Source organism: Trichomycterus rosablanca, chromosome 7 (assembly GCF_030014385.1).
Source record: "Trichomycterus rosablanca isolate fTriRos1 chromosome 7, fTriRos1.hap1, whole genome shotgun sequence".
In the NCBI taxonomy this organism is placed as follows: domain Eukaryota; kingdom Metazoa; phylum Chordata; class Actinopteri; order Siluriformes; family Trichomycteridae; genus Trichomycterus; species Trichomycterus rosablanca.
Window position 1 is genome coordinate 957221 of NC_085994.1, and position 12780 is coordinate 970000.

Consider the following 12780-nt stretch of genomic DNA (forward strand, 5'->3'; position numbering starts at 1 on the left):
TCTGACTTGCTCATCAAATCAGACTCTTGGAGTCCATGATACAGCACTGAAATGCTTTTTTAAGAACAAGAGATGAAGTTTACTCACCAAACGGAGCCACAGCAGGTCCAGAACTAAATACTCCAGGTTTTTTTAATACTCCAGTTTTAATCACTCAGCATTTATGAATATTTTAGTCTTTGTGTTGACGTGCTGATGAGATTCTGTGAATGACGTAACATAACGGTTGATAAAAACATGAATGAATTTATGAACTGACATCCAAAACTACTGTAGTTGTGACAAGCCCTGCTAGAGAATCAGTCTCCTGGTACTTTATAGAGTCCATGATACAGCACTTTATATATGATACAGCACTGAAATGCTTCCTCACCAAGTGGAGCCAAAGCAGGTCCAGAACTAAATACTCCAGGTTTCATCACTCAGGATTTGTGAATATTTTAGTCTGTGTTGACGTTGCTGATGAGATTCTGTGGATTGAATTCATGAACTGACATCCAGTACAACCGTAGTTGGGAATGTGTACCTCCTGGTCTTACTTGCTTATCAAATCAGTCTCCTGGTACTTTATAGAGTCCATGATACAGCACTGAAATGCTTCCTCGAGAAGAAGAGATGATGTTCATTCACCAAACAAAGCCAATGCAGGTCCAGAACTAAATACTCCAGGTTTCATCACTCAGGATTTATGATTATTTTAGTCTTTCATGAACTGACGTCCAAAAGATCGTAGCTGGAAATTTGCTCATGCTTTAGGATGCCACCTGCTACAGAATCCATCTCCTGGTACTTTATGAAGTCCATAATACATCGTATCCGTACATGATTCCCTAACTATTCACACTGCTGCATAAACCTGTAACACCTCAGCTTCAATACATGGACACATGATTTTACATTTTCTCTTTTTGTTTTTTTATCGGAAGTGAAGCAAAGCACCTCTTCATCGTCGAACTACCTCTATCATGCTTTTATAACGTTCTGATCATTAAAAAGCTGTATTTTCTTTTTAACAGACAGAATGAGTTTGTTTTTTGTTGTCTGACGTGGTCGGGTAATGATGGCGAGAGATCACCGGACCCACCTCAAAGCTGAAAAACAGCCTTGATCGAGACTGCGAGGCTGCGTTTCTCAAAAACATGTTCAACAACTAAAAATTCTGTTTATACAGTAATGACAGGTGATCAAACCCCAGGACCCTGGAGCTGTGCACCTCCAACATTACCTCCTGTAACACCGTGTTGGCAGTAACAAGTTTCCTTTTTGTCTTTTCAATTTAAAGCAAAATAATAATAATAATAAATAAATGTGATACACATGATTTACTGGAGAATATGATGACTTGATTTGTTTGTTCTTTCTAAACTAGGAAATATGCCATCAGAACTAAGTGTATTAGGTTTATTAGCAGGACATGGAACTCTAAAACCATAACCAATTAGACCAAAAGTCATCCAGTACATTATGTCCACATTTGCAGGATTTATCAGACACTTTTATTTAAAGCGACTTTCAATTATGACTAAATACAATTTGAGCAACTGAGGGTTAAGAACCCAACCTGGCAACCTGACAGTGGTGGGGCTTGAGCTGGCAACCTTCTGATTACTAGTCTAGTAGTAATCTTCACCCTGTCTTTGCTGTTTTTCACAAAAAAATAACAGCAAAACATGTTAATTGACCAGGAGTGTCCAAACCTTCAGGGCCCTCTAGGCCCTCAGAGAGAGCCTAAGATATTCTAAAAATAATATATAATAATATAATGTAAGCAGTGATCAGTTCTAATTTTATTTCATTTCATAATTTGACAATCAACATTTAATCAAATACAAATATAAGCAAATAAATCCTTCATTTCTGCCTGTTTAATCTGTGTTTTAAGTGATGGTTAAATTAAAGACGCTGTTTTGTCGCCCTCTGCTGGCGATACGAAGAACTTCAGTCCGGCTATAAATTTTGCATCGTACGAAGCAACTCAATTTAATAAAAGATTGATTTCAAATGACAGCAAAATTGGCCAATCATATCGTCCTTTAATGGACGGGCTTTGTTATTGCTAACTGTATGACAAGTTCCACTCGCTGTGGCAAAAAAAGTGTAATATAGAATTGTTATAAGTGATGGTTCTACATTTTCAGCATTTAGCGGACGCTTTTATCCAAATCGACTTACATTACTGTGACAGTATATATTGTCTAAGCAATTGAGGGTTAAGGACCTTACTCAAGGGCCCAACTAGTCCAGCACCTTAACTGCCCTTCATGGACAGGTTAAAGTGGAACACAAGTTTGAGTAAAGTCACACATTGTAGTTATGGCTGTCAGAGTCAGAGAGTCAGAGTCAGAGAGGTTTTATTGTCATTTCAGCTACATACAAGTACATATTGAAATGAAACAGCGTTCCTCTAGGATCACGGTGTAACACGGTACAAAAAGTGCAAGACAATACAAAACACTGTAAATACAACAATAAATACAAAAAATCCTATAATAAATAACTACAAAAGATATTCCTAATTATCCCTAATATAAACAAGTAATTAGAAGACAGGACTAAAGACAAGTGTTAGTACATGATGGTGAATAGATGGTACAATGGTTCATGAGGTCATTATATTCATGGTTCATGAGGTCATTATATTTACATTTACATTTACATTTTCAGCATTTAGCAGACGCTTTTATCCAAAGCGACTTACACAATGAGCAATTGAGGGTTAAGGGCCTTGCTCAGGGACCCAACAGTGGCAACTTGGTGGTGGCGGGGCTTGAACCGGCAACCTTCTGTTTACTAGTCCAGTACCTTAACCACTGAGCTACCACTGGCCCACCATATTCATGGTTCATGAGGTCATTATATTCAGGGAATAAATATAAACAATAAACTGTTTAGGAGTATAATAGAACTTATAATAAAGCTTGTTGGGGGGGGGGCAGAGGTGCAAGGTTATGATTATAGTAAATATTTTAAACATATTGTGATATGTTTGCTATATTGCTCACTCCTCATTTATATATCATAATATTATCTCTTTTTTTAATATTCTGTATTGTCTTATATACAGGCAGCACGGTGGCTCGGTGGTTAGCACCTGGGTTTGATTCCTTTCTTTGTGGAGTTTGCATTTTCTGCCCGTGTCTGTGTGGGTTTCCTCCGGGAGCTCCGGTTTCCTCCCACAGTCCAAAAACATGCAGTCAGGTTTAATGGAGACACTGAATTGCCCTGTGGTTGAATAGTTGTGTGTGTGTGTGTGTGTGTGTGTGTGTGTGCCCTGCGAGGGACTGCCGCCCTGTCCAGGGTGTTACTGTGTGCCTTGCGCCCATTGAAAAGCTGGGATAGGCTCCAGCACCTAACCGCCCCCGACCCTGATTGGATAAGCGGTTAAGACAGTGAGTGAGTGTCTTATATACAGTTATGTTTTTGCAAACCCTGTTTCCTGAACAGTTGGGGTGTTTAGTTAAAGGCAGTAAAAAGAATGTGTGATGTGTTTAATTCTCTTCAATCTTCATTTAACTGATAAAAGATTTCCAATGTTTTATTGATCAACTTCATTGTAGTTTGTAAATAGAAACATTTTCAGAATTTGATCTCTGTAACAGACTCCAAGGCATGCTCCCTCCTGTGTTCCATCAGCGTTCCTATTAATTCCACTTTTTAATGTGTGTGGAACTGAGGACACTGATGGTTGCAGGTTTGCGAGTGGAATTTTTCTCCATTCTTGCTCGAAACTTCAGCTGCTCAACAGTCTATGCTTACCGTCGTCTGATTCTCCTCTTTATGATATGAAATACGTTTTCAATAGGAGACAGATCTGGACTGCAGGCAGGCCGGTCAAGCACATGTGCTCTGTCTACTAAGCCACGCTGTTGAATGAGGCCTGGTATCTACTTGTTGGAGTAATCATGAACTTCCCAGGAAAAGACATCGTCAAGTCAAATTTATTTATATAGCGCTTTTTACAATGGACAATTTCTTCATTACAGAATCCAGGACCAACAGACCAAAAAAAAACCCTATTGAGCAGCCGAGGGCGACAGTGGCAGGAAAAACTCCCTTAAAATTACAGGAAGAAACCTTGAGAGGAACCAGACTCAGCAGGGACCCCCCATCCTCTTTGGGTGGCCTGGAGGAGCCCGAAGACGTCATACGGATGGCAGCGTATGTCTCTCAGATCCCAGTATACATCTCTGCCTCAATGGTGCCTTCACAGATATTCAGGTTGTCCATGCCGTGGGCACAGATGCACCCCAACACCATGAATGATGTCGGCTTTTGCACCTTTTACTGATAACAATCTGGATGTTCCTGTTTGTCTTTGACACAGACAGCTTGAGCTCTGTTTAATCTAAAAACTAGATGAAACATGGGGTCTGACCACAGGACATACAGTATTTCTTCTAGCTTTTAGTTCATCAGACATGAGTTCGTACACAAAGCATACTGTCTATTTTCTGTTGTTGCTAATGGTCAGCAGGTGGATTTGATCTCACACATCAGAAGCTCACTCACTTTCTAAGCCGCTTTTTCTCTGGTCGCAAGGCACACAGAAACACCCTGGACAAGGCATCAGTCCATCTCAGGGCAGACATACGAGGGATCTTCTAAAAGTTTCCACACTTTTATATGCTGGTTATAAGCAGTGAGGATGGAGGAGGAGGAATTGGGCGTGTCTGACAGACTGAGAGATGCTTATAGTCCGGATTTAGCTCCATCTAATTTCCACCTTTTTGGAGGCTGAAAGAAGCTTTAAGGGGAAGAAGATTTTCATGTGATGATGATGATGATGTGAAAGCAGCGGCGCATCAGTGGCTACGAGCTCAACCAAAAACATTTATTGCTGACAGAATTAAAAGGACGCTGGAAAAATGCATCAGAAGGCGACGATGTAGTTTTTGAAATTCTTAATAAATAGAATAAAATAAAAGTGTGGAACCCTCGTACAAACACATTAACACCTTAACACACACACACACACCTAAGGGCAATATTATTATCTCTAGTTTTTCTGACTGCATGTCTTTGTACTGTGGGAGGAAACTGGAGCTCCCTGAGGAAACCACTCCACCTGGGAATCGAACCCAGGACCTTCTTGCTTTGAGGTAACAGTGCCACCTACATTAAAAGCTAATTTCGGTTGATAATTTTGCACTTGTTTATTCTTATAGACATGGATACTACGAAATTATGACATCCATGTACATTTTGTTGAAAGTGTATTTACTGTATAGTCTATACTACCTATTTCCTTGGCTGCTCCCGTTAGGGGTCGTCGGTGGATCGTGATCCGCATCATTGATTCGGCACAGTTTTTACGCCGGATGCCCTTCCTGACACGACCCTCCCTATTTATCCGGGCTTGGGACCGGCACTAAGGGTGCACTGGTTTATGCATCCTAGTGGCCGGGTACCTATAGGGCAATTCAGTGTCTCCAATTAGCCTGGCTGCATGTTTTTGGACTGTGGAGGAAACTGGAGCACCTGGAGGAAACCCACACGGACACGGGGAAAACATGCAAACTCTGGACATAAAGGACCCGGACCGCCCCGCCTGGGGATCGAACCCAGGACCTTCTTGCCACCGTGCCGCCCATATATAGTCTATATTATAAAATGACTAATTTGATGTAAAATTTGAAAGCTTTATTAAACACCCATTTATAACAGATACACACGTGAGATTAAAAAGAGTTACATCTTAAACTGAGTGGTTTTAAACTTAAATATAACAGAATATTGTAAATAAACCTTTATTTTATATAAATTATAATATAAACACTGAGCAGGACTACAACTCTATTATCTGCCGGCCTTCGTGTGCTGTGGGGAAGTCCCGCCTGTGAGCTGTTTTGATTGGTTAAAATTCAATAATGCTGTGAACTAGAGTTTTGATTGGCTAGATGTGCTGTCTGTTATTGTTTGCCTACTAGAAGGCTCGCTGTTAATTCCACACTGCAGCTCGTGTACTAGGTAGTGCACTATTCGGGAAGTTTTAATCTTTTGTAAACTAAATGTACCCGACTTTTGAAAGTGCACACGTCAAGCTAAGTAAGTATTACAACACATGTAGATCGTAGATGTAAATCGATGTTGAATTAAATCAACCAGGCGGCTTAGAAAACCTCACGCACTTTGTAGGGAGTAGGGATTGTGTGGTTATTTGGGACACAGCCGCGGCCAGTTTCCGGTCTTCTTTTTCTCGGTGGGCTGAAACTGACACACAATGAGTCGGGAACAACGGCCTGGCAAAACAAGGCTGCTGTAAATAAACACACAAATCAGCCGAGCCGATCAACATGGAGGATCAGGTAACGCAAATCACACCTAACTGCTGCTTTTACACACTTTTGAGGGCTCTTAGAAGTGCACAAATGGGGCTGGGTGGTAGAAAGGAGTCGCACACACACATTCACACACACACACACCCTTTAGTTAACCTAACCCACCTATATATGTGTCACAGATTAGCACCAGGTTTGCATTTATCCTAAACAAACTACCCACGTGATGTGGTTTGTACTAAACGTGGCATGATTTGAATATGTAAAGAGAAGGTAGTCTGCATTTCTCTTATTTTCCCATTTGGCCTCTTAAATGTTCATTAAATGTTGGTGCAATTACAAATATGTGTGTTTGTATATGAGAGAAGGAGAGATTACTTGACTGTGCTTTGTTTTTTTAGCCATAAAGAATGAAACTGTATAGCTGCACTGCTACTGGACATGCTGAGAGTGATTTTTTTCACTACGCGAACCGATTCATTCCGATCGAATCATTTCAGCGAACCGACTCCATTATCCTTGTACGTGAAACGATTCTTTCGTAAAGAGTCGACTCATTCACGTATAGTAGGACGCTGTACTTAAACGCGCCCTGGTCAGTATTTAATCCGTGTTACTTCAAGCAAAGTGGAAATACCTGAAGAATACACTGATATAAAGTTGATTCGACAGCTTAATCCAGGCAGTTGTGTTGCAAACCTGAGAAAAGAGCTTCTAAACGACTCGGAGTCAACTTGGCTTGTTTACATTCGAGTCTGGGAATGGAAATGGAATGAATTCATTGCACCATGAGTCAGGTTATTTACACATGACTGCATGTTTGAGATGAGTTAAAATGGAAAGTTCTGGGGTTGTTTCCTTTAATCACTGGTGTTTTTTGATTATATGTGACTCAAACCCTACTGGAGAAGTCATCAAACAAGACATCACACCAGAAATGTGCTTGTAATATTTAACATTTGAGCCATCGTAAAATTTACAATGGACAACCTATCCTGAAAGCCTAGTGGAGATCGTGTCCCCGGTATTTCGGCTGTCGGCCAGGGCGTGACGCCACATTCCCAAGTCCGATAGTAAAACCTCTGGCTCAAATTCCGATCCTACACAGATCTGTTAGTCTGTCTGTCATGGTGCACCACCGGTGAAGTACAGCGCCGGACGGAGGAGAGTCCGTCATGCTTTCGTTTGTGATCGTGATCATGTCTGTCATGTGACTGGCAGAAGGAATGGAAGAAGTGAGTAAAGTATTAGTAGCAGAGTTGAGTGGAAGAGTAGGAGGCACGTCAGGGTTGGTAAGGAAGTTAAGATGTTCGAGATCAGTGAAGAAGATTTGGATGGACGGCTGAAGACCAGGTCCAGAAGATTGCCTCCATGATTGCTTTTATCCAAAGCAATGTACAGTACTGTGACAGTACACACCGATCAGCCATAACATTAAAACCACCTCCTTGTTTCTCCACTTACCATATAGAAGCACTTTGTAGTTCTACAATTACTGACTGTAGTCCATCTGTCTCTCTGCATGCTTTGTTACCCCCTTTCACCCTGTTCTTCAATGGTCAGGACCCCCACAGGACCCCCCCACAGAGCAGGTATTATTTAGGTGGTGGATGATTCTCAGCACTGCAGTGACACTGACATGGAGGTGGTGTGTTAGTGTGTGTTGTGCTGGTATGAGTGGATCAGACACAGCAGCGCTGCTGGAGTTTTTAAACACCTCACTGTCACTGCTGGACTGAGAATCATCCACCAACCAAAAATATCCAGCCGACAGCGCCCCGTGGGCAGCGTCCTGTGAGCACTGATGAAGGTCTAGAAGATGAGCGACTCAAACAGCAGCAATAGATGAGCGATCGTCTCTGACTTTACATCTACAAGGTGGAGCGACTAGGTAGGAGCGTCTAATAGAGTGGACAGTGAGTGGACACGGTATTTAAAACCACTCATACCAGCACAACACACACTAACACACCACCACCATGTCAGTGTCACTGCAGTGCTGAGAATCATCCACCACCTAAATAATACCTGCTCTGTGGGGGTCCTGACCATTGAAGAACAGGGTGAAACAGGGTAACAAAGCATGTAGAGAAACAGATGGACTACAGTCAGTAATTGTAGAACTACAAAGTGCTTCTATATGGTAAGTGGAGCTGATAAAATGGACAGTGAGTGTAGAAACAAGGAGGTGGTTTTAATGTTATGGCTGATCGGTGTATATGGGGACGTTGTAGCCTAATGGTTAAAGTACTGGACTAGTAATTGAATGGTCGCCGGTTTAAGCCTCACCACTGCCAGGTTGTCACTGTTGGGCCCTTGAGCAAGGCCCTTAACCCTCAATTGCCAAGACAGTATACTGTCACAGTACTGTAAGTCGCAGTGGATAAAAGTGTCAGCTAAATGCTGAAAATGTAAATGTACAGTTGGTACATGGGGGGGATTGAATCAGGGCTGCCATTTGGTTCGAGCGGTTCCTCTGTACCCGCGCAGTCGCCCTCACGCGATCGGATCTTTCATCTCCGCCACCAGCGTCTCGCTCAGCACGTGAATCATTTCCAGACGCCGTATCTTCCTCAGAACGATCGCGTCGCCCCAGATAAGGCTGTAAGACTCGTTTTACGTTTGTTAAGGCGACGGAAAGCTGCTACTGTGACCCAGAAAAGACAGAAGGTGCACGTTCGAGAGATCTTCTACTTCAAGGAAAGTTCAGCTGCTTTGATGCGTCTGTGAATGCGCCTGTGTGTCAGACGGTTGCGCGTTCAAAAAAAAAAAGATAGAAAGATAAGAGAAGAGAAGCTGGTGGTGTTTCCACGTCGGTTCATAGATGTGAAGGTTTGAAGTGTTTTTATTGTTTAATGTCTGAGTGACTCTTTCTGCTCTTTATTGTGCTGTGAGATTGAGACGGACTGAGCATGTGCAGAGCAGGGGTGAGAGTTCTGTAAGGAGGAGGTGCTGAGGAGGAGGAGGAGGTTTGTTGATGTTTTGAGGAAGGACAGGGTGATTTTTTTATTTACAATAGGGTTTGGATTAGAATGCTGGTGCTTTCTCGCTGAATGATTGCCCGTGAGGGTGAGGGTGCGTCTCAAATCAGCAGCCTGACGTCTCTGTGCCACCTGTGATCGTGAACCCATGAAGCCCTGGTTCTTAAACTGGTTCCATTCAGGTTTTAATCGGAACTGAGGGGGCGCTGCAGGACGCACGACAGAAGTATACAGCAGTAAGAAGCTGTCGGATTGCGTAGAGTACCTGTGGGGATTTGTGCCGCTGTTACAGACGTTTGTTTTGATCCAAAAACCAGCACAGGTCAACTATTGGTCATTTCTTCTACAACCTGACTCGCCATGGATGTGGTCACGGTTCCTCCTGAAGAACCTGCTGTTCGTTGGTTCCCAGTTTGGAACTTGTTTTTTTTTTTGGTGGTTTATTATGTGCCAAACGGTTCTCAATACAGTTCACAAACTGGAACTGAACTTGAGCCACCAGCGAAGTATAGTGGTGGGAGCATCACGGTATGGTGCTGCATGTAAGAATCCAGGGTCTTTACACAACGTCAGGCACATTAGAGGAAAATTTTATACCAGCAACTGCGGACAGTCCAAAACAGAGGTGCCCAATACATCTCACTCAAACGGGTCAACGTGATTGACATGAAATGCGGCCACTGTGTCTTTAATTTGCGGTTTTTTACCACAGCTACGCCTCAGCCCGCCTAAAGCGCCGCTAATCTAGCAAGTTTTCATTCATCGGTAGCCAGTTTGCGCCACTTTTGCATGTTTCCTTGTGTAACCTGCACTGTCTGTGGAGACGAGGGCACGACCGAGCACAAAGAAACCACAAACGCTTCGATTGGGGCAGGAACGCTGCAGAGAATATTGAACCCTCAAGCGAAGTCAAGCGCCTCTGCTGGACAGTTTTGGAACTTGCTGGCTGAGGTAAAATATCCAAACGTAAGAAAATGTGCCGCATATTTAACAGCATTTTTGGATCGACCTGCTCGTGTGAATCAGACTTATCAACATGAAAGTAATGACGTGTAAATATGGGTCCATCATTACTGATGAACACTTGGAAGCTGCTGGAGATTCAGCATCAGCAGCCCGGTGTAATCCCGCCTCAGTTTGTATGGCGTCGTTGACGTAAAGCGTCCGTGCTGGACCGTGAGCATCTGAATCCTCTCACACGCGTGGAGCTCTTTACACGTTTACGTTCTTCTGTTATCGGCTTTCATCTCATCCAGCTCTGATCTCCTGATTTTCACGCCAGCCGTCCTGATTCAGAGTCTCGTACTGAAGCTTTTTGGACCGTCGGGGCTGAAACACCCGGAGCTCATCGACTGTTCGTCTCGGTGACTCCTGCAGCCCGTCAGAACCCAGCAGATTCACCATAGATCATACAGACGATACGGATGATCTTATTTACCCTGGGCTTGTAGGACTTTCAGTCCCAGAGACGATGCAAACTGTAGGACGTCATTCATGGTTCATCAGTATGTGCTTTGGGACGCAGACATTCTAGTTACCACAACCGCAGAGGAGCTGTTAGCAAACAATTTTACGAATACAGGAACAGAAAAGCACCTCTGATCCCTCAATAATTTTGTGATGATAAAAACAATGATGATAATATTATTATTGACCAATCGCCCGTACAGACACAGCTGGCTGTGCCTGAGGTAGATGGGTCAACTGGGCTTCATAGCCGCTAAACAGTCCTGACCTCTGCTGTCTAATGGGGTGTTTGTGGACTTTACAGTGTGGCTCTCTGTATGCGATCCGTCCCTCTGTGAGATTTAGAGACTGGCAGGTGAAAAGATGTGGCCACGGCTGTGTGCTTTTTTCGAAGAGGCCTGAGCTCTCCTTAATTAGAACCTTTATTTCTCGCGTTCTTTAGTTCTCATGTTCTTTAGTTTTTTTAGTTTTTGTTTTCTTTTTTTAGACCTCGTGTTCTTTAGTTCTCGTATTCTTTAGTTCCCGTGTTCTTTAGTTCTCGTATTCTTTAATTCTTTAGTTCTTGTGTTCTTTAGTTCTCGTGTTCTTTAATTCTTTAGTTCCCGTGTTCTTTAGTTCTCGTATTCTTTAATTCTTTAGTTCTTGTGTTCTTTAGTTGCCGAGTTCTTTAGTTCTCGTATTCTTTAATTCTTTAGTTCTTGTGTTCTTTAGTTCTTGTGTTCTTTAATTCTTTAGTTCCCGTGTTCTTTAGTTCTCGTGTTCTTTAATTCTTTAGTTCTTGTGTTCTTTAGCCCTCGTATTCTTTAATTCTTTAGTTCTTGTGTTCTTTAGATCTCATGTTCTAATATTCTGTAGTCCTTTTTTTCTCGTGTTTTTTAATTCTTTAGTTCCTATGTTCTTTAGTTCCCGTGTTCTTTAGTTCCCGTGTTCTTTAGTTCTCGTGTTCTTTAGTTCCCGTGTTCTTTAGTTCTCATGTTCTTTAGTTTTTTAGTTTTAGTTTTCTTTTTTTAGACCTCGTGTTCTTTAGTTCCCGTGTTCTTTAGTTCCCGTGTTCTTTAGTTCCCGTGTTCTTTAGTTCTCGTGTTCTTTAGTTCCCGTGTTCTTTAGTTCTCGTGTTCTTTAATTCTTTAGTTCTTGTGTTCTTTGGTTTCCGAGTTCTTTAGTTCTCGTATTCTTTAATTCTTTAGTTCTTGTGTTCTTTAGTTGCCGAGTTCTTTAGTTCTCGTATTCTTTAGTTCTTGTGTTCTTTAGTTCTTGTGTTTTTTAATTCTTTAGTTCCCGTGTTCTTTAGTTCTCGTGTTCTTTAATTCTTTAGTTCTTGTGTTCTTTAGTTCCCGAGTTCTTTAGCCCTCGTATTCTTTAATTCTTTAGTTCTTGTGTTCTTTAGTTCCTGTGTTCTTTAGATCTCATGTTCTAATATTCTGTAGTTCTTTTTTTTCTCGTGTTTTTTAATTCTTTAGTTCCTATGTTCTTTAGCCCTCGTATTCTTTAGTTCTTGTATTTTTTAGTTCTTGTGTTCTTTAGACCTCATATTCTTTAGTTTTTGTGTTCTTTAGTTCCCGAGTTCTTTAGTTCTTGTATTCTTTAATTCTTTAGTTCTTGTATTCTTTAGTTCTCATGTTCTTTAGTTTTTTAGTTTTAGTTTTCTTTTTTTAGACCTCGTGTTCTTTAGTTCCCGTGTTCTTTAGTTCCCGTGTTCTTTAGTTCCCGTGTTCTTTAGTTCTCGTGTTCTTTAGTTCTCGTGTTCTTTAATTCTTTAGTTCTTGTGTTCTTTGGTTTCCGAGTTCTTTAGTTCTCGTATTCTTTAATTCTTGTGTTCTTTAGTTCCCGTGTTCTTTAGTTCTTGTGTTCTTTAGTTCTCATGTTCTTTTATTCTTTAGTTCTTGTGTTCTTTAGACCTCATGTTCTTTAGTTCCCGGGTTCTTTAGTTCTCGTGTTCTTTAATTATTTAGTTCTTGTGTTCTTTAGTTCCCGTGTTCTTTAGTTCTTGTGTTCTTTAATTATTTAGTTCTTGTGTTCTTTAGTTCCCGTGTTCTTTAGTTCTTGTGTTCTTT

The 12780-nt window shown here is 41.6% G+C and overlaps 1 protein-coding gene across 5 annotated transcripts in view; it reads left to right on the forward strand.

Moving 5' to 3' along the window:
* The first annotated feature begins 6013 nt into the window (after positions 1 to 6013).
* The window catches only part of mllt1a (MLLT1 super elongation complex subunit a), a 22995-nt gene continuing 16228 nt past the window's right edge, over positions 6014 to 12780 (forward strand). For 4 of the 5 annotated variants that reach the window (XM_062998225.1, XM_062998226.1, XM_062998227.1 and 1 more), the window contains exon 1: positions 6228 to 6305. In XM_062998225.1, coding sequence (XP_062854295.1) covers positions 6294 to 6305 — 12 coding nt within the window. In that variant the 5' untranslated portion in view covers positions 6228 to 6293. Of the gene's footprint in view, positions 6046 to 6227; positions 6306 to 12780 lie in introns of those variants that run through there. The other variant, XM_062998229.1, reaches the window with a different exon arrangement.